Source organism: Belonocnema kinseyi, chromosome 5, assembly GCF_010883055.1.
Source record: "Belonocnema kinseyi isolate 2016_QV_RU_SX_M_011 chromosome 5, B_treatae_v1, whole genome shotgun sequence".
In the NCBI taxonomy this organism is placed as follows: domain Eukaryota; kingdom Metazoa; phylum Arthropoda; class Insecta; order Hymenoptera; family Cynipidae; genus Belonocnema; species Belonocnema kinseyi.
In genome coordinates, this window is record NC_046661.1 from 120,445,034 (window position 1) to 120,466,970 (window position 21,937).

General features: G+C 35.7%; 1 protein-coding gene across 4 annotated transcripts in view; it reads left to right on the plus strand.

The window, feature by feature from the left end:
* The window catches only part of LOC117172358 (homeobox protein homothorax), a 417,138-nt gene that overhangs the window by 125,161 nt on the left and 270,040 nt on the right, over positions 1-21,937 (plus strand). For all 4 annotated transcript variants that reach the window (XM_033360195.1, XM_033360196.1, XM_033360197.1 and 1 more), the window contains exon 7: positions 11,349-11,478. In XM_033360195.1, coding sequence (XP_033216086.1) covers positions 11,349-11,478 — 130 coding nt within the window. The remainder of the gene's footprint in view (positions 1-11,348; positions 11,479-21,937) is intronic.

Consider the following 21,937-nt stretch of genomic DNA (forward strand, 5'->3'; position numbering starts at 1 on the left):
GACCATGCTTTCACGTAAGATGCATTCTGCGGGGGAGAATTTCTTAAAATAAATATTAAAAAAAACATTTATGTAATTTTTAAATAATGTATTTATTAGAAATTAATCATTTGAAACGATTACCAAGTTTTTCCTATACTTATGAATTAATTTTCCGTATCATCAGTATGAAAGGTTCATCAAGATGTTATACATAAAAAGTCTATATAAAGTCTGCAGTTTTTTATTTCATGTCATTCAACCATTTTTCGTGTCCCTCGTGTACATGCGAGCATCGTATTCATTTCATGAAAAAGGCTGGAATCGCCTTAAGATTCGCTTCCCTCATTAAACAAACAAGCTTTGCATGCCACCGCGCTTAGTGAGGCCGGCTGCCCCCTCAAACCATTTGTGCAATCCCGTTTAAAGATTTTATAGAACCACTTCCATCTGCTGAAAAAATATTGTATCCAATTTTTCTTTAAAAACATTTCCAGTTTCCTATTTATCTTATGAACATTTCTTATGCACTTTTAATCGTTAAAAGACGGGAAAAGATAACTTTTTTTCATCTTAGAGACTTAGGCTTTATGGTGCATAATCCTTACCGATTATTTGAATTTAATTTATAGCTTTGTGTTGATGACTGACATTAAATTATTGTACGAGTGCAAATGAGTTTTTGTGAGTGATGAGAATATACAGGGTGGTCTTATGCAAACAAGTACCTAGCTGTACTTGCATACGTACTTGAGACCGCCCGCACACGTCACATTAGGCTCATTTTCCACACGCGGTTTTACATGCGCGCCAATTACAATAATAACAGGCTTCCAGAGTCGGCTCATTCACTGTTCATGCTCTGTGCTCGCTCGTTTTGTTAAATTGATTTAACGTATTCATTAGCCTATGCTAATTCGCCGGTCTATGCGAATTTAACGGCTCGCGATTTTAACCCCTGAACAGAATCCCATAAAGACCGAAACAGAATCCGTGAATTTCGGAAATATATTCCATGGAAATAGTTGTAATTAAAAATTTTTGCGCAATTGTAATCACAAAACCTAATTACAATTGTTGAAATAAAAAAACACAAATTTGTTTGTGCCTTGTGGTATAAAAAAGAAATTTGGTGGTCCATTTAATTCAATTCACAAGGCCTATTAGGCCCGCTTTTTCAGTGACGCTGAGGGTCATTCGAGTGTTTTCGTTTTCACGAAACATTGCTTATATACATATATATGGGCCATATATACACATATAGTCGACGAATACCGTTTCCAATGCTGAAAAAATTATCCTGTATGCCGGAAACCAACTGTTACGACTTTATAGAAATGTTCGCACAAAAAGTGCACCCCGTAATGACCAAAGGTCACCCTAGGAGTCTGTCATTTGATTCTACGTGCGTAATAACATACAAAAGTCTAAAATTGTCCCCTCAAATTTGGTGCCCTCTCGGGCGGAGAAAGAGTCGTTTTATTAGTTCACACATGGCTCACGCTTTTCCGATTTGCCCCAAGAAACCGGAAGCATTCATTTTAGGATAATATGTGTTCTTTTAATCATTAGTTTTATTTTTTTATTTTAAGGTTTGCTAACAAAATTAAAACCACTCATTCCTTCTGAACAGTCTCAGCTTATTTTCTTGAATTTTTTAGCGTTACGAATTTGTGGCTGATAAGTAATGATAGGTGGAGACGGGGGTTGTACGTTTACAATTGTCACACACACGCATTGTAACCCACATATACAATTACGTAACCCGACGTGACCGTCATGGTCTGACGCTGTTCTAAATTGAGCATCGTACCCACTGACAAACATTCTGTCGTTTTCCAGTCTGCCCATCTTAAATCTTACTTTATCTTTCTTTCTTTTTGAATTCGTTTCCAGCTGGAAATGTTCTTGTTCAGATATTCGTGAAAATCTATTGGAATTGTTAGAAAATAAGATCTGAATTGAACATGAATTTCCAAAGAAACAAATTATTTTGGTTACAAAACAATAAATGTGAAGTTTTCAGTATTCTGCCCCCACCCCCCTCTACTTCATCGAAAGAATGCAACTTTAATTGTGGAAATGACGTTCACTATCGCATACTATATCTGCAATGGTGCAATTATAAACCATTCAGGCAATGGAGGTGCGTGCCAGCAAACAGTTAAGCCCGGTGCATTTGTGTAAGGGAAAGATCTCTTCCTAAGAGACACAAGAAGAGAGATAAAGTGAGAAAGAATGACCGGAAATGAAAGGCATCCAGAGACACATTATTAAGATAAAAATCCGCAAACGGAAAGCTTAATGTCATCGCGTACTTGGCACAACGATTTTCCGTTTCTCTGACCACCTGCTGGTCCTTGCCGCGCTGATGACGATGCAGTGGCAGGACTCCCATGTTACCTTTTACCTGCACGCCATCGTTTTTAATTTTAGAACCTGGCAGGCTCGATCGGGAAAGGTCAGAATAGAGCCTAAGACGAAAGGCATGGTAATAAGAATAAACGTGATTGTTACAAAAATTTTTATTGACATTCTAATAATCTAAAACGTTAGAGACTGTGTGAATAAAAATGTATAATTTCTGGTTGAGATGATTTTTTGGTTCTTCCAAAAAGGTTGCACGCCTGGTTACATGGAATGTTGCACAAATCAATGCAAGAGGTGACTATTGGGCTGTTGGAAAGTATTCCAACTTCTTTTTTATTAAATTTCAATCAATATTAACGTTCATTGATTTTAACAGTTTATAAGACATAAATATTGAAAAGAACTTGAGACTGAAAAGGACAGATGTTTCATGACGTGTGATGAAGAGGGGAGATGTCCTTACGGTTCCATTTAATCAGAAAAATATCTATCTCAGGACGCGTTTTCTGGTCCCAAGTACTTCAGGGTCCAGGTGCCTTCATCATCGTCTCAGAGTTTGAATCTGGCGATTTGTTATAGCGGCCTCGCTTCAGCCTTCAGACGACGCTCAATAACCGGAAGTACATCACTCGACACATCCGCCCAACCGTCTACGCGTCCCCCAATTCCGTCTCACTGATTGGCGCACTCGTTCGTCACTCATTCTGCTCTTCCTCGGTCACTGGGTTATATCCACTCACTCGTGGATGCTGCTAAACTGTAGATAACCCACAGTGTATATCAATATTTCCCCTAGATTCGTTATCAAAGGAAATTCAATATTTATTATTAAAATTAAAATATAAAGTTATTGGAAGGGGCAACATACATTTTGTACATGTATTCAAGTTAGAAAACCTCGTGTAACTTTATGTATATCAGCGATCATTAAATTGCATAGAGCAGGATCATGATAGTGATTGAAGCGATTTTAGTAAACCGGTCAGACATTCATAGAGATTCGATAAAGTTTTCTAGTACGCACTTACTGAATTTGATGTCCTCGCTGAGTAAAGTCGTTGGTGGTTGGCAACCAATAGCACACCTTGAAACGTTGTAGATACCTTTTACGAATTTATGGGCAGTAGATGTATTTGCGATATTTGCGAAGGCGCCTATCATAAATGTCGTTGTTACTTTGAATATAACATTCACTCTTCTCTAATCTGCCAATAGTCATCTGATCTTTTCCTTTCAGTTCTTGCTACTCCTATTTTGATATCATCATTCCTGAATTCGGAATTGCTCAGTGAATTTATAGAGATGCGAATAGGTTTGCTTTGCATCCGGAGTTGCTGGCATGGAAAGAGCAATCATGCCATCGACAGAGCTTTTCCGACTGTGGTTATTATAGGAACTATCGACCAGAGCCTCGTAATTAGGGTCTACAACGTTGAGTCGAGATACCGACTCGGTGCAGTCAAACTCTCCGTGTTTGTTATCAACACGAAGCGCGTAATGAGGTATGGAAATGGCCTGAGCATCGTCGCACTCTAATAATAACATGTGTAATCGAGTGCTCAATTTGATGTCAAGTTGATCCATTTATTTTTCATCCATTTTTAACAAAGTTAGAAAATATGTGTTTTGAAGATTGTAGATTTGATGAAACCTTCGTGTTCATGGGTCTGCGAACATTGTATAATTATAACATGTAGATTCAGATTAAGCTAGAAAAAATTAATTAAAATTGAATACACTACAATGCCTCTAGGGAATTATTCATATATAGTTAAGCTCACAAATCACCAGAATGTAAGCCTGCAGTTTTTCGAGAATTCCTTTAAAATAAATTAAATTACCTTATCAGTTTAGAGGGGTCGTCCATAAAGTACACTACCAATTTTGCGCTATTTTTGACATCTCAGTCGTCCTTAGTTGACGACCGGAGCCCCCACTCCCACCCCCTCATCGAAAAGTAACGTAGCCCAAAATTCTCTCAACACAGGGGAATTTACAATAAAAAATATAAATTTTCAACAAAGATGTCCATTTTCAACCAAATAGTTTAATTTTCTACCAAATTGTTGAGCTATCAAGCTAAAAAGATACATTTTCTACAAAGCAGTTTTACTTTCTACCTAAAGCGTATTTTCATCCAGTTGACTTAAACAAAATAAAAATTAATTTGTAACAGAATAGTTGAATCTTCAACTGAAACAGATTAATTTAGAACCAGATGATTGTATTTTTCACCAGAAAGGATGCATTTTCAACCATGAAGCTTTTTTTCTACAAAATACATGATTTTTTCACAATAAAATATCTATTTTCAATTATAAATAACAGGTTTTAATTAAAAATACAGTAGTAACATTTCTAGTAAAAACAATTAGTTTTCAAGATAACGAAAATGATTTTTCATAAAAACAATGAAGTTTTTAACCAAGCAGACGAATTTTCAACTAAAATGATGAATCTTTAATTTAAAAGAATGAATTTTCAACAAGAGTACAACATTCAACTTAAAAGATAATTTTTTAATCGAGAAAATTCAACCAAAAATAGTTCGATTTTCTCATTGGGTTCTATTAATGCAGTTCGCATGTAAGCTAAAAAATAAACAATAAAGTAGGAAAGGATAAGTTTCTTGAAAACCGGGGAAAAATAGGAATTCTTTAAAAATGTATTAGTGGGAAATATACGGTAAAATGCATGAAGTCTAAAATATGAAAGCGAATTTTAAACTTGTTTATTTATTCTTGAATTGTATATCGATGCAGGGCTTTCTTTTGCAAAATTCGCAAGCTTTTTAAAATTTATCATCAGGAAACACATTAAACGTTATCATAGTTCGTAAAGTTACATAGTTTATGGACGGTCTCGTATCCAACTACGGAAAAAGATGTCAGGATATGAATGCAATTCGATTATATTCTCTGAAAGTGAAAATATAATTTATAAATAAGTGATAACGTAACATTACGATTGCGAATAATATCTGAATAGCTTTGTACTATTTTAATTTATTTAGATGCGAAAATATGGACTTTTTATACGTAAAGTGGACTGTATAGCTGATGCGTTATTTTGCTTATTTTTGTCGACCCAAAGAGAAGTGGGAGCGAATATCGAATTTAGTGTGTGTGAGCACTACGGTGCCCAGCGTATATTTTTTATTACGTGTGGGACTCGCATGAGTCGTTGGGAAAACTCTGGGAGGAAAATATCCATATTCTTGATGGGAGCACACGACTAAGCTTTCATAACAATTTGCATCTAACCGAGTGTCTCCATTAAATATGGATGCTTTTCGCGGGCAACGGGGGACGCGGTTTTTCGATAAAGGGGATTCCCTGTTGGAGGATAGAAGAGGGGAATCCCACGGGTGTTGCGGCGATCAGACCACGTGTCACCTACGTGAGTACAGAGTTTGCGGCGTTTGCCCCCGAGGACAGGGAACTTGACTGACACGGGACTCTGCAGGTGAAATCAACACTGTAATGTTGACCAAATTCCATGTTCTATATATTTAAGTCATTGTAAGTCGAAGGATTTATTTCTTCAATGATACAAGCCTTCTATTTTGTTTTCAATCCAGCCGGATGTAGCAGGTTCTTGAATGAAATGATCCTGTTTGCCGCAATGTTCACTGTTCAGTGATTGCAGCACTCGACTCGCAGATTATTTGAGTTTTACAAGATGCACCCTGCCTCCGCACAGCCTCAACTCGCTGTCAATGCTTTCCCCTCTGTGGATGTCTCTGTGATCGTTGTGTAAATGCGCTAACACGGCTTCGTCCGGTTTATCTCTCTTCTAACAGTGGTTCTCATCACGAGCATTATTATCATTCCAAAAGCGCCTCAGAATTCAAATCCAAGAATAGCTATTGAAGATTGTGTTTGACTCTGATTGTGAGAGTGAGTTGGAAGTGAGCATTCCAAAGACGAAAGACCCGGAAGAACCTAAAGACTTTAGCTGGGTCTTTAGAAGAATCGGAGTGGCATTCTTAGCAAGTCGTCAACTTCAGAGAAAGCTAAACAAAAGAACAGAGAGTTAACATATGGACTTGACGATATCGTCAACTAGGCAGCTGCTGGAGTGTCATTTTGTCGACTTACTCTAACTTTGCTTTTTCTCTTCTTCACTTTCCTCCTTTCACCGCTTCGGCTTTGAGGCGAATAACGAGCGAACCTTCCACGAAGCGCCCTCGATTATTTTTTCGCTAATGAAACACAGCGGCGCTGGGCGTCACTGTCCGCTAATGCGATTGCGGTTCGCGATAAGATGTTGGCTGCCTCTTGGCAATCGTTAGCGTCCTTTTACTCTGTGGATGCGTGCACCTGAGCCTGTGTAATGTATAAGCATATATAGATGTTCAGTCATGTTCTCGCGAAAGCTGTATTAAAACTTGATGTTCTACATTAGGAAGCATTTGGTCGAGTTTTGTGCTGCTGATGATGAATATCATATCAAGATGCGTCGAATTGGGCTAAGTTTCAAATTGTTGAGGAATAAAGCTGCTAAAGTTGTTGATATAATTAAATAATAGGTAATTAGGTATTGAATTCGATGACTGCGAGATTCGAACAATCATCCGAGGTGAGCTCTTATAATAGTTTGAGTAGGTATGGAGGTCTTCTTGAAAATGAATTTGAATATTCCACTAGCTTGTCTCTTAAGGCGTCCCTGTTGAAAACTAGTCACATGAGATAGGGAGACAGAGAGGATCTTATCCCGAGGGAGGGAAGACAACACGGGAAACCAATTAGCCAAGAACGCCGCCACCGTTGCCACCAGATATGAGTCATCCCGCTCATGTTGCTGATCCTACTTATCGGTACCTGCAAGAGCACAGACCTTGTAACTTACCGTCCATCGTCAAGGAATATTAGTCATGGTTATTAACCTTTATGTATTTTAAACTTATTATTTTCTTTTAAAGTACACTGCTGTTCGAAAATCGGAAATTGATTAATAACTTGTTAGAAAGAGTCCATTGAAAGAATGGATTGATTTAAATATAAGTAATCTACTAAAAGTGTTCCTTGGGATAAAAATTAACTCACAACAAATTCAAGTTACCTGGGGTGTAAAGACCGGATATTAATCTTGAATTTTTGTGATTTTGTTTTAATCCCAGCAAAGTCCTTAAGTACCAAAAAAATCGTATTCGACGTTTTCATGGATGCAAGAAATTTAATATAATTATATGACTATATTAAAACATAATTATCTCGTGCAAAATAATATCCTAAAATCTAGCAAAATTGTAGACTTTTGACACGGACACCCTAAAAAATGTAAGGAAATTAAAATTTCAAAGAATTTAAAATAATAATTTTTTAAACCTATTTTGCTCGCGCACGTTACCTCGATTTAAGTCGATCGATTTTGGATTCAAACACTTCATGGAGAATCAAATTTACTACTTTTAGACATAGTATTGCTCGCGATTTCTAATTAAATAGTTTTTTTATCAATTCACCCTAACAGGCAGACATAATATTAATACCATTTTTGTACTTGTTCTTAGAATTTTTAAACCTGTATGCTGCATCCAATTTTAGCAGATTTTGGTAGAAATTTTGTATGCTAGGTACCGAAGTGTGAAACTGACGATAGTAGAGTATTCAGTATGGAGTCGGTCGAGAGCTGACTCACGAAGGTCAGTGTCTGAGATTTCGAGAGCCGGAGAGAGTACGGGTCTATTGAAGGAGGGTCCCATCCAGCTGATGGATCTAATCAACATTCCTCCCTAATCACGCTCACTCTTAATCTACCCCTTCCCTTCACCTCCCACAACCTCGATTACAGTCGACTCTCTCGTCTTCGATCGGCGACGGCATTCATTTTAATTTGCCCACTCGATAGATTAGACTTCCAAATGATCTTCCACCAAAAACCACGAGTCCAGTCTCCTCGTCATCGCCAACAGATTTATGGTCCTTAAGATGCTCATGCTCATCATAAATAAACAAGACCGCAAAAATTATTGCATAAAAATCTTCACAAGAAGTTTGACATTCCTCTTCTCTCAAGCCTTAAACAATCAAACTACTATGGTGTCTATCGATATACAATAAAGGAGAGGAATATCAAGTACAAACTAGTGGTTCGTTAATTTATGTTAGTCGTAATCTGATTTGGCGATGAGCAGTAAATTAGGGTTATCGGCGTGATGGAGGTGGGAGAGGCGTGAGTAGAAAGTCAACTTGGGACTTGAATTTCTTGAGGATACCTCCTGGCCTGGTGTAGGGATCATAAATTACGATTTATTGCGGAGGCAGCGCCTCCAGTCGACGGATTATCTTACCGTTATGTCAGCGCGGTACAATTATATTTACATTTTCCACGTAATGGAATTCCCCTCAACTCGGGTAGGCACGATCGAGGCAGGTAGCCCAACTGCCTTATGCTCATTGCCCGTGGACGATCGGGCGGATGCCGTAAAGTCGACGATAATTGCCACAGCAGTAAGTCGAGTTGAATAAATTCTCCAAAGTCACGAGACTTTTGAATTAAATGTACTTTATCAACGAATCACTATTCTACCCATTGTATGTTCTCTTTCCTTCTCTTAATGACCACCATTACCTGAAACGATATGCTGATATCATAATTGAAAGTTGTTTACCGTCAAAATCATTTTTTTAATTAATACTATTTTAGATATAGTGAAACATATATTTTTATTATTATTAATAAGGCATTGATGATTGGATGCAAATGAGGCAGCAAATCTCTTGATGGATAGGTCAGCCCTTTAGGAGTTTATTAGGGGATATAACACCTGACCTGTAAGAATTTAAAACGGTCTTATAAAAGAAACAAATTTATGAGGGTCGTATAACGACCCCCAAGTTCGTATTTCGTATCCCTGGAGCTCTGCACAGCCAGTACACGACATAGACATCGTTCCAGCCGTAAATATGGAATCCAGGGATTTCCTCTGTTGTAAGTAAAACCCTGACTTCAGATTTGCTGTGAACCTTCCATCGGCCTTTTACGATTTCTCGAGAGTTCAGACCCAGACCTAGTCAAGCTTCTAACAAAACCCACTATAAGCACCTCTCTAACTTAAATCCTTTTCTTGCCAGCCAATTCAATATTGTTTACAACCTGACATTCCTAACTCTCGTCTTAATTAGGAAAAGGCCAACAAAAGTGATAAAGTGTGAATGGATTCCGTCAGTTTGAATTAATGATGGAATCACAAGGGACAATAAAGTTGGTATGAGAGATTAGAGTCCAGTTTGATACGTCTTTCTGAGTTTGAGTGGTACGTACGCGCGAAGGCGCATGGGAGCTAATAAATTAATTGCGGAGATTTACGTATCTGAGCCGTAAACCAGTCAGCACAGAGCTATAATGTCCGGTCGCTAATTACATAATTATATGGCGTTAGGTTACGACGACCAATTAATACGACGGCAGCGACAGCGACGTACAATGACTCCCAATGTCCGTGTACCGACCAAGTGTTGTCAGACGTAGCAGTAAGTCACCGGGCACCGATGCACGGGGACACGTCCCGTACACATTCGAGGATACCAGACGTAGGCGATACGTGTTGTTGTTAGTGGCCGATCGAGAGAGCTTTATAATTTATTGTCTTCCCTGACTGTTGACAGCGGTCGTGTGCCATTCAGGGCCGTACCTACCTACAAACATAACCTCAATAAACTTGAAACCAATTTTGACACGCTCCTGAGTCACTTCCTAAACCACTCCTACAACCATATTCCTCGAATGTAAGAATTCAGTTAAAACTATTTAAATTTCCCGCCTTTACTTTGTCGGGAAATCAAAACTTGATCATTGCTATCTCTTCATTTTGATTCAGAATTTCTATTATTTTTATTCCCTCTTAATGTTGCCACTATATACTTTATTAATTTATCTTGAGGCGTGAAAAACATTCTACTGACTGAATCCAATGTCACGAGCATCATCGAAATGACAAGATGCGGGCATTTGATGTCCTGATTCGCTGACTGATTTATTTAAGGGGCATGCCAGACATCCGGTTTGTCGAATTACGTCCAGAGAGACCGAGCGAGAGACAAAGAAAGAAAAAATCTAAGAGACGAAGGAACGATTCGCTTTCGTCGCCTAACCGTTCGTCATCACATCGACACAAGTCACGTACCATCGTGGACCCTCGGGTCACTTAAAAAATCGGCGTTTAGTAGGAAGTGACGTAATTTCTATCCATTGGGCTGAAATTCGTCGTTTTAGTTTTAATAATTTCGCTGAATTGAACCTGGCCCACTTTAGGTGACAGAACAAAGCCTAATTTTGTGCAAACATTAAAAATTACATAGGCTTTCTCCTATTTCCCCCCTTTTTTTACCACTGCGTCCAAGGAACTGTTATCATTTTCTTTAAATTCCAGGAGGGCCATGGACCGGAAACATCGGTAATTGCCCTGAAACTTGGCGGTAATTTCGAGTTTAGACATTTCTCTTTCACAATATACTCTAAAAATGATCGGTTTTTATATACAAATTTAAAGCCTCTTAATTTTTTTTTCTTCATTTGAGCTTGCGTTTTGTCGATTAACAGTTTCTCATTTGAAACTGGCAACCTTTTAAACCTATCAGTGTTCTCTATAGGGAGTGTAGTACTGTAGGGGGACGTTTGAAGATGATGTGTGTATGACAGTTCGTGGGAGTCGCTGTCACTCATTATTGCTTGGCATACGCGTGCATGATACAACTGAACAGATTTTGTCTCGAGATGCCTGGCAAAGGTTACACGCGTATCTTAGCAACAGTCAAGGGTTACGCTGTAAATGCTGGAACATTGGTGCCAGCTAATGATAGAAAGTTGAGAAAATCAACTACGAGACGTCACTAAATCTATTGAAATGTCACCATTTGGTATTTAACTTTACATATTATCCTTGCATCAATGGCGTACGAGTAGTTCTCTAACCTTTAAAAAAATATCAGATTTTGAAATAATTTTGTGTTATAATAATTAATAATTAATAATTTTTTTGTTTTCTTTTGCAGAGGCCACCCTCTTCGTCCCTTTCTTACCCCGGTGCGGGCGGCAACGACGATGCCCGCAGTCCCGGAAGTGGTGGTACACCCGGACCCCTCAGTCAACAAGCCCCAACTAGTTTGGACTCTTCTGATCCTGGTAAGTCGAAAAATTGATTAAAAATTTCAATATACTTGTGGGAAAAGTTCAGATTTAGCCACCTAGCGGCGAAGAGTGACTTACTATTCTAAATGCCAGAGTAAATTGGGAAAATTATTGTACATCCGGAATGGAAAGAAGATAAGAGATAAGAAATCATGAATCGATCTCGTTTCCTCTGTTATTGAATGGAAAAGAAAGTGCGTCGTCGTTCGCTAATGACAATATCACGCGACAATTGAGTTGATGACAATCAAGATGCAGGGTGGGACCCACGGACCTTCAACACACCCTTCAAATTTCACAAACACATACGCGCACGTCAACACCGACCGCGGCAACGCCACTGTCGAGGCTAATGAGCGAAATGTCCCAGTGGCGTAGGCTACACAAATTCTTCACCGTTTTTTGTCAAAATTCCAGAAAAGATGATCAGAAACGGCATTCTAACAAATATTTGTCACTGCTCGTCAGTTGAAATAGAGCTAAACCTCTCATAAAAACATAGAAGAGAATATAATTTATCTTTTGTATGATAATCGTTGAGGTTTAATAATGTAATATGGGTTTGCGTCATGGAACCGTGCTGGAAACGAAAGTGCGCCAATGGACAGTGTGCTCGGGTTCAGTCAGTCACCGGAGGGAATACAAGTTCACGACACCATCCCATAAAGATTCATTAAGGTCCGCCGTCTATATTCGCTGTCGTGCCAACATTATAAAAGTTGTGGCGCTTCTCTTTCGCGAATGCATGCATATCAACGAACCTAACCAAATACCAGAGACAAAACGCCTCTGATCAATAACAATCAACAGTCGCTGCTACCACGAAATAAAAATGATTCTGGGACGTTGCCGCAGGCAGAATTCGTCTTTTTTATATTCTATAATATTTGAAAAAAGAAGCAAGAAGATATTCTTCATTGACGAATGACTATACACAAAAACTTTCTGGTTTTTAATCTTTTACAAAACACTGACACCAAAATAATCTTTTTATCCAGTGTTTAGGGGAATTATTCCAATTTTAGCATTGAAATTGGACATAAGTCAATTTAGATCCGCTAGGGGGCTACGGGAGGGCCTTTCCCGCATTGGTGTTACAAACAAAAAACACGTTAATATGCATCTTCTTACTGAGAAAAATATTTTGAATTTGGCGAGAAGGTTGAGAACCAGTGCGTGAAATCGATTCGTGTTGTTGTAAGCAAGTCACTGCTGGATGCATGCCATCTTCTCGTCAATTCTCAATTATTCTATTATTTGTATTTAAACCGCGAAGTCGATGCCCGCCCACCTTCGAAGGAAGAGAGATATTTTTGTTGTATCAGTGGTGCCAACCTGGCATAGATACACAGACTACATAGTGCTTTATATTTATACAGATTATGCCGCATTGTAGAGGTGTCCACACCAAAGGTTCGTTACCTAAGGTAGAGATGGTATCGGGCCCCTAATACTGGCATCCATTCGGCCTCGTTTCATTACATTTACACTCTTTTTTCTATCATTTACGGTCTTAATTTTTATTTATTTTTTTACTTCATCAATAGAATGGGCTTACCCCAAACGAACCCTCATTAATGCGACAGCTCTTTTGGGATGTCTGATATGATCGATGACACGCTTTTCCACGCTTCTTATATCCCCAAAACGCCTCTATTCATATTAATATTAATTTTCTAGTAGTACGATCTTATCTTGGTGGTTTGCACAAAAAATACACTGGAAAACAGGAGGATGTAGTAAGAAATGAATGCCCTATTTTAGAACTTTTTGAAGAAGGTTTGTTTGAGTAATAACAATATTCTTTAATTTGATATAATTAATAAATATTTTTATAGGTCAACGTAAATATTTATTGTTAAAAATGAAATTATTGTAACTATTTAAAATTGACTGACAGTTCTGAAAGATGATAGGAACGAAAACTAAAAATCGTGGAGGAAATTAGGTATTTCAAGTGGGACCAAGCGAAATCTGTTACCTGTATTATAAAATGCAGCATTCTTCTAAAAAATATTTTTAAAAAATGATACAAAATAATTTGTTACCTCCGAACGAATTCCAATTAACTCTCCTTCAATAAAGTCCACAATTTATCCTCCATAAATATAATTTTCACGATATCAGATCAGACACCTGTTTATCTAGTTTCCTAAATTGCATTAATTACCATTAGAGAAAGTCCCGACTAACGATTAATTTACGCACCGGAGGCGTACCGAGATTTTATTAATCATTCGTCAGCAACATAATGTCTAGCTCCCAGCTCGAACGATAAATTTTCAAGCGTGAGAACTTTCGACTAATGACGCTGATTAGTCGCGTTGACGATGTAATGACAGTTTACTGCAAATCCAGACAAAAGTTGATGGTCCGTGGATACGATTTAATTTCATCGCTTCAAGGTCATGATCTGAGTTATTATTTCATAGCGAGATTTATCACTCAATGCACATATACAAGCACAAAACAGATTTACACTTGCTTGTGTCGTGTACCCTGGATATTGTAACTCTTAAAATTATAAATCTTTATGACAAATTTCGACTAATGATCTTAATTAAGCCTATGCAATTTCCGCGAGTCGAGCATTCACTAAATTAGAGATTTAGTAACTATTAGACTCTTTAATTAAAACGATTGAAGAACTTTCATCAGTTTTTTGCATAAAGATGAAGATTTACGATTTTGAGGTCGGGGGTCAGATATTAATAATTAGCTCCCTTCTCGTTTTTATCACCAAGCTGTCAAACTTTGTGCTTGTACAGAAATGCGATACTTTTTATTCATGTTCTTGAGAAAATTAATTTTTAAATTAATTAAATTTTTTGTAACTTTTGTATGATATGAATATGTACTATATAGTACAATGCACTCTCGCATAATTCTTATAGAAGATGTTTCATTCAGTACGTACACGAACTTTCAAATGTTCAAGATATGGGTAAATATCGGTAACAGAAATTCTGTAATAATTCTACGTAAAGTGATTTCGAAATGCTCATATTTTCTCATCAAAATTTTAAACAATCTTCCTAGTTCCATTCGCTCGAACAAAACTAGAACCCAGGAGTTAATTACTGATGCAGTTTGGTGCAATCCCTTCCAATCATGTAAAATCTCTAATTTAATCAAAGCTATCTTACAATCTTGTTCAGTCTCATGAAATCTCAAACAGTAGTTATTAAATTGTTTTTAATACTTAGATCTTTTAAAGCTTGTAATATTTTTCTAATAGATTAAAATTATCATCAAATCTGTTATCTAATGAATCACAATTGACCTAAATATTTGTCAAGAATGATAAAACGTTTCTTTTATTATGAATTCATTGCATTCGTAACGCATTCACGGAATTTTGTTTTTGACTAATTCTGAAACGAAGTTCTTTCCCCACCAATTTGAAGATATCTGTTTGTAATTTGTCTCAAATCGATGCATATAAATGAAGAATTTAACATAAATTAATATGCATATATGAAAAATTATGCAATGAGGGAAATAATTTTTATTTATTACATACTGAAGCGATAAATATTAATTGAAATTATAATTCCGATCACAAGTATAACACCACCTGTTTTATTGAGTTCTTTTAATGTCAATTATGCGAGATTTGATAATTTTTTATCTTAATTAGGTTGAAACTATCGGAATTCTTTGTAAAATAAGTCAGGATGATTTCATTTCATCAATTTTGTAAGAAGATGTTGCAAAAGTAGTGCACACTTAAATCATTTCTTAGAATGCAAATAAAATCTAATGTATTCAAGATTTATGCCCTTGTACTCATTTTAAAGGTAAATTTCTATTAAATCGCACCAAATTATCACCATGCTTATGAAAACGTATTCATTTAATTTTCATTATTATTTTCCTAAACATGGCTACTTTTATAGAGAATTCTAATGGTTTTCAACCTATGTAAAAGAAAAACTTCATTAAATGTAGCATTAAAAGAATTTGAGCAGTCCTCGAAAATATTTATTCTAAGCTAATATTTAAAAAGGATAGTTGACGCCACAAGTTATTATCAGTATGTTGTTGGTACTATCTGATACTTTGAACATCTACTATCGAACATCCATTTTTCTCGGCGTGTTAACCAAAATATCATTTTTTCCCGCAAGTACGTTCTTTGCCCTGCTTTTGGATAGTGATGTGCTGAATTTTAGTAATATTTTTCCCGATTTCTTCTAAAAGAAAATCTCTATACTTTCGATGCACGTCAACTTCCCCCTGATGCAGAAGCGCATTGATTCAGATAGAAGAGTTCACTCTTGCCGGGAAATCTTATCCTAAGGTTCGTCGACACTCGTTGCCAGATCGTCGGTATCGAATTACAATGGGTTATGCAGGGGTGTAGGAGAGGGAAAACGTCATATGCATTTTGCCACTGAGTTTTCTCGGCTTGCGCCGATCAAAGATCACCACATAAGTGTTCTCGGAAATCTCGTCGAAGGAAGAGGAAGAAAAAGAGAATCAGAAGGGGCCAGGGACGAAAGGGACGGCCGGGAAGGAGATAGAAGTAATAATGAGGCTGATTCTCTGTTTTCTGTATTTTCAGCGTCCATGCTATCGGTCCTCTTATCGCTCGTCTTTTTCTACTTTGCCGGTCCAGAGAGCCGCCCCCTCCCAACACTATCCTCTCCCTTTCTCTGCAGGGGCCCATCGAGTTCCAGGGGCATAATGAGGGCTTCATGTCGTGAACTCCGGCACCTCTTTTTTCGTTTTTCTTTTTTTTAATTCCTCTTTTAATTCCGCTCTTATCCACCGCTCTTCAACTCTTCCATCCAGGAATCTTCTCCTTTTGCTCTTGGCTTTACTCCTGCATAAAATGTTTCAAGGAGCTATACTCTGCGTGGGCTTCTTTATAGCCAATTTTAGAAAGGAGTAATATACCTTTTTGCACCGTTGTAATGATATTTTTTGTCTCGCTTTTTCTTTTGTTTGAATGCATAAGATATAGTTCATATCTGCCTTTTTGTAATTTTAAATGATATTAAGTAAAATTTAAGAGTATTAAACTTTTCTAATTGGTGGTCTGTGAAAGACTTTACCAAATAACCTATTTTTCTCTTTGTACACTTGTCACGGTTCTAAAAGAGATCAAATTTTATTTAAGCCGTAACTTTGGTGAACCTCCAATTTTTGTTCTGTACAGAGAAAAGATTCGATTAGCGATTTCTGAGAAATATTCTATATTTGAAGAATAAAAATCATTTAATAGCAGTTTACGAACAGTAAGTTTCGTGTGACGCGGCGTGCTTGCTTGTGGAGACATTGGCGTTAATTGACATGTTAATGAATTATAAACTTGTATCGCTGTTATATCGACAGACGAACGGATACGAGCGTGGTCGATAGCCGTCGCGAACTAAAGCGGGTGGCATTCTCATTAACATTAATGTTTACTATGAACTCTAATCTGCCTGATTTTTGCCCTCCTCACTTCAACAATGACTGCCAGAGTCCATTGATTTCTACGTTCTTATCACCATCTTTTTCCCAGACCTGCACTTCCAATATTTAAATCCTCCGATGATGAAACTCTTTCAGTGCATTCACACTAGGTTTTATTTTTAGAAACAACAAAGAGTCTGACTCGTGACAAATGCTACATGTATTCCATCTTTCTGTTTGTCATTTAGAAGTCAACTAATTGCGTGGGACTATTTAAAATTATATAATATACACTCGCAGTGTTAGATTAATATCAAAGTTTTTTTAAGCAGTTAGGTAGTTCTATCATTCAATTCCACTTGTTTTAAGAAAGAATAACAAGCCTTTGTTGATATTTATCTGCATGATTATCCATATTTTTAATTGATTTTAAGTAGGCCCGCGCTTTTCGGCACAAGCGCAGTTGAAAACCCAGGCACCCAACAGTCTATCGCTTATCAACGAACTAAAAAGGAACCCTTCAAATAATTTTCCTTGGAGTCTGAGATCTAAAAGATGCCAACTTGTACATTGAGTTCTGTGAAAAATAGTTTAGTAAAATTTTACTGAAAATCTGTAACATACTTCTGGTTTTTTCAATCACTGAGAAAAAAATGATTCCATTTATCTTTTTTCGTTCTAATTAAAAATTTTCAATAATTTAAAGTTGTTATTTTTTGTTAAATGAAAAAAAAATTATGTTAAAGGAATGGTTTCTTTAATCCAAGAAAAATATTTTTCTGCGTGATCACTGAAATGTTCAATGCAATTCCAGTTTTACTGATTTTATAGTAGAAAATTTTTTAATGTTTTAATAATATTTCAATAATTAATTAAAATCAACGGGGTATCAGTGAAAACTCATCGTCTCAAAATCGCGAACAATTGAAAAGAAAGTCAAGTCTGCATTTTGAATGTGTTTGATTTCAATTATCGTAAATTGAAAGTTGTTTAATTTTGAATTATTTCAAATGTAAGTGTGACGCTTAATAAACATTTACAACTAGACTCGCTTGATATTGAACTACTGTATTAGAAAAATTAAAAATTGTATATTTTCAAATTTAAATAATTCAAAGTCATAAAATTTCATATTCATGATATAGATAATTAAATAGTTTTCAATGATTTACCTTAACATTTAAGAATTTCTGATTGCAACTATCTTTGTTTTTTATAATAATATTATTTCCAACCGGAATCATTTACAATTAAGCAATTTTCTATTCTTTATTTTTAATCTGAAACCAGAGTTTAAAAATAATCTTCAATTGATCAGTTATTTCCAATGTTGATTTTTAATGGACTCTCTTGATTACAGTTTAAAAATGTATAAAAAATGTAAATTAGGTGGTTAATTTGAAAGAAGTCGAATTCAAAATTTACTCAAATTAAACTAATGAGAGGATAAGATGTCTTTTATTGCTAAAGAATTTATGTTGGGTTAAAATAATATCTTCCTTCTTTAAAACCTGGAATCCTTTTTTCAGAAGCAGGTACTTTTATCAATGTAAGTCCTTAAATATTTATTGTCGTTGTTTTTTTTTTTACGTAAAAGGGGAGCCAAAAGAAAAGTGTCATGCTGGAGACGAGAAAAATGTCGGTATCAACGAGTCGCCTGTTAATTTGTATAATGACGCGAGCGATACGCCTCAAGTGGGCTCGAAATGCGAATTTAGGCGGCTACGCGTAAATATCGATCGGCTTAATTGACCCGCGAATACGAATGGCCGATTAACCGAACCAGCACTCGATATCGTCCAGAAATATACGTTTGCGACTTAAAGAAACAGCATTTCTTCGTTCGAATTTACATGCCTTACAAAAGATCCTTTACCTCCTGGTAAACCTTTCAATAATTTAATTTACAACACAAAACTTAGCTCTAAAATGGTATTTAAACCAACCAAATAAAAATTAAACAAAAATGAAAGCTTTAAATAAGTAATAAAAATTCTACTATTTTATTCGAAGTATCCTATTTTCAAGATTTGATCAGTGAATTTCTAAAAGAAACAATTGAAAAGTAATCAGGGCTACTAAACAGTCACTATCAGTCACTTCACAGTAAAAACGAAAGATAAAGTTTACATCGATTCCAGGTGAAAGCTTCACCGCAACAAAAATTAACCTTGCCGAATAAACTTTACATGAATCGAAGATAATTTCCGATTTTTAACCTTGCCTGGATAATAATCCTTCGCCTTATAATCGCTCCTTTTTTATTCGAAACGTGGCGAGAATCACGACGCCAGCGCTATCTATCATCGTTTAACTTTATTAAATTTGAGGGAACTGGGGATTGCCACCAGTCAGTTGCTTTTTTGTGCTTTTTGCTAAATGGTATTAAATAAGTTATAATGCATGTACAAAAGTCTAATTTATTTCGGAGGAGATATATTAGTAAGACCAATTTTTTTTCGTGTTTTCTGTTGCTGATTCTACATGTTTTACCGAAATTTGCTCACTTCAGCATCATGTAGTAGAGGAGAACAGAATAATTCTCCAAACCTTGGTTAAACTTTCGCCGAAATATGTTTAATTTTTAACTGTTGCAAGTCTTGCCTGCTACAAGTTTTAATTTTTGTTTTTTCTGTGTTCTTTTAAATCTGGTGTCCCGATTTAGAACTTGAATTCATTCATACTTTGCCGTTCTACCATTGCTGCTAAGGACACCGTAGCAGACGACAACTTTTATTCCATCGTAGGATAAACTTTCGCCAAATAGCATGTAAACTTTAAAGTGGAAAATTTTACATGCAACAAAATTTAACATTAGATTTCACTGTGTTTTTCCTCAAAACAATTTTTAGTCACTTGTTTGTATAAAAAGATCTCATTAGCCACTTTCCTTAAAATAAACTAACTCAGGCGTTAATCACTATTCAATCCAGGTATAATACCTATTCTTGAATTGTCTTGAATTGTTTGGAAATATTTCAGGTTATTTGTAAAGAATCCGAGCAACTATTAATAGATTTCAATAATTTGAAGGTGTTTTTAAGATTTTAGGGTATTTTTAGAACTTCTAAGGCACTTTTAAGATCTTTCAATTTGGAATATTTTGCGGAATTTAAAAAGATTCCAAGGAGTGATTATAGAATTTAATTAATTTGAAGGAATTTTAAAGCGTTTAAAATATAAAAAGATAAAGAGAAACGATAAATTATTTTCTAGGATTTCGGAAGATGTGGAACGATTTTGCGTGTCCTATAAGGTTTAAAGATATAATAAAAGATTTCACGCTATTTCATGAGATTTCCGAGGATTTCTATTATTTTAAGGGATTTTAATTGCTCTCAAGGTATTTTAACCAGTTTTCTAGGATTTCTGCGTAAATATCACCATACAATTCACCCGGATTTTATAATACTTTAGTGGATTTTAAAGAATTTATTCAAGAGAATTGAGGTATTTTATAGGATTTCAAAGCGCCTGAAATATTTTAGAATACCTATAACATTTTAGGACATTTTAAAAGATTCCACGTTCCTCAAGGATTTCCAAGGATTTGAAATATTCTAGGAAATCCCCAGATATCAAGGCATTTCCAAGGGATTTAAACAATTTTAAGGGACTTCCAAAAGTTTAAATAATTTTAAGTGTTTTCAAAGGATTTTAATATTTTTATGGATTTTAAATAAGTTATTCACAAGAAGTGAGAGATTCCATAAAGATTTGCAGAGATTTCAAAATATTTGTTTGCAATTCATTTGGAATTTGCCTTGAATTCTTGTTAATTTATCCTGAATTTTTTAAAATTCTTTTGATTTCTTCTAAATTCACTCAATTCTACTCAATTGAATGAGTATTTATATTTTACAATTGTTTTTTAATTTACTAGATTTCATTTAATTCAGCTTGATTTTGTTTATGAATTTCATCTAATTATTCTCATTTCTCTTAAAGCTCTCTGAATTCACTAAATTTGTATTACCAATTTTCCAATTCTTTTGAATTCTTTTGATTTTAACTTGAATTTTTTGTAGTTATAAGTCTTTTCTTTGGTTATAAATTGGTAAGTCTTTAAAGATTTGAAGAGATTTAACTTTTTTTTTAATTCACCCTGAATTCTTTTAAATTCTTTGGAATGCTCTTGAATACTTTTTATTGTTCTTTAAGTCTTCTTAATTCACTCAATTCTTGTTCATTATTGAATTGAATTAAGTTTTTTTCATATTTTTAAATTTGTTTCAAATGATTTGAATTTGGTTTGATTCACTTTGAATTTTGAAGAATTTCATTGAATTATTTTTCTCGTTTACCTTAAATTCCTCTATAAATCAACTCCTATTTTACGGGAATCAATGGAATTTTGTTGACTCAAAAATGTTTTCTAATTTAGTTGAATTCCTTAGAATCTAACTTCAATTGTTCTGAAATTTTATGAATTCCTAGTGAATTTGTGACCCTTTGAGCGTTAAAAAATTACCCCTTGGCCCTTATCTTTTATCCAATAGGGACTGTGGGGCCTGATAAATTCAAAAATTCTTCTATTGAATTTTTGTAGAAAAATGTACAGAGACTGAAACATTAAAAACAAAGTATCGGTTTGTACGCGCAGGTAAATTTGATTTTTTCATTCAAATTAATTTTATCGACTGCAAGGTGGTGCCGTGGGGAGTTGCACTCGTTTCGTCGAGCACCGTATAAACGTCGATGCCGCTTGGGGGTGGTCGTTATAAAAAAGAAAGCAAAAAATAAAATAATCGTGAAACACACCCCGCGTAGAAAGTGACCTGTGTTCGCAGACACTAATACTCGCACAAGGGAAAAATCAATTAAGCCGCTTATGTGAAATATCGGCGCAATTACGCGCGATTGCCAAATCTAGCCAGGATATCGATGGCCGTATTATCGGTGGACTGGGTCCTGCTGGCCACACTTCCAATGCAATTTAATCGGCCCACCCCCATTCATATACAATCGATTCCTTCACAAACACTACCAAAATATATTCGTCATGCAGTATAATTTCAATATTGGTAAAAAAATATATATACATTTTTTC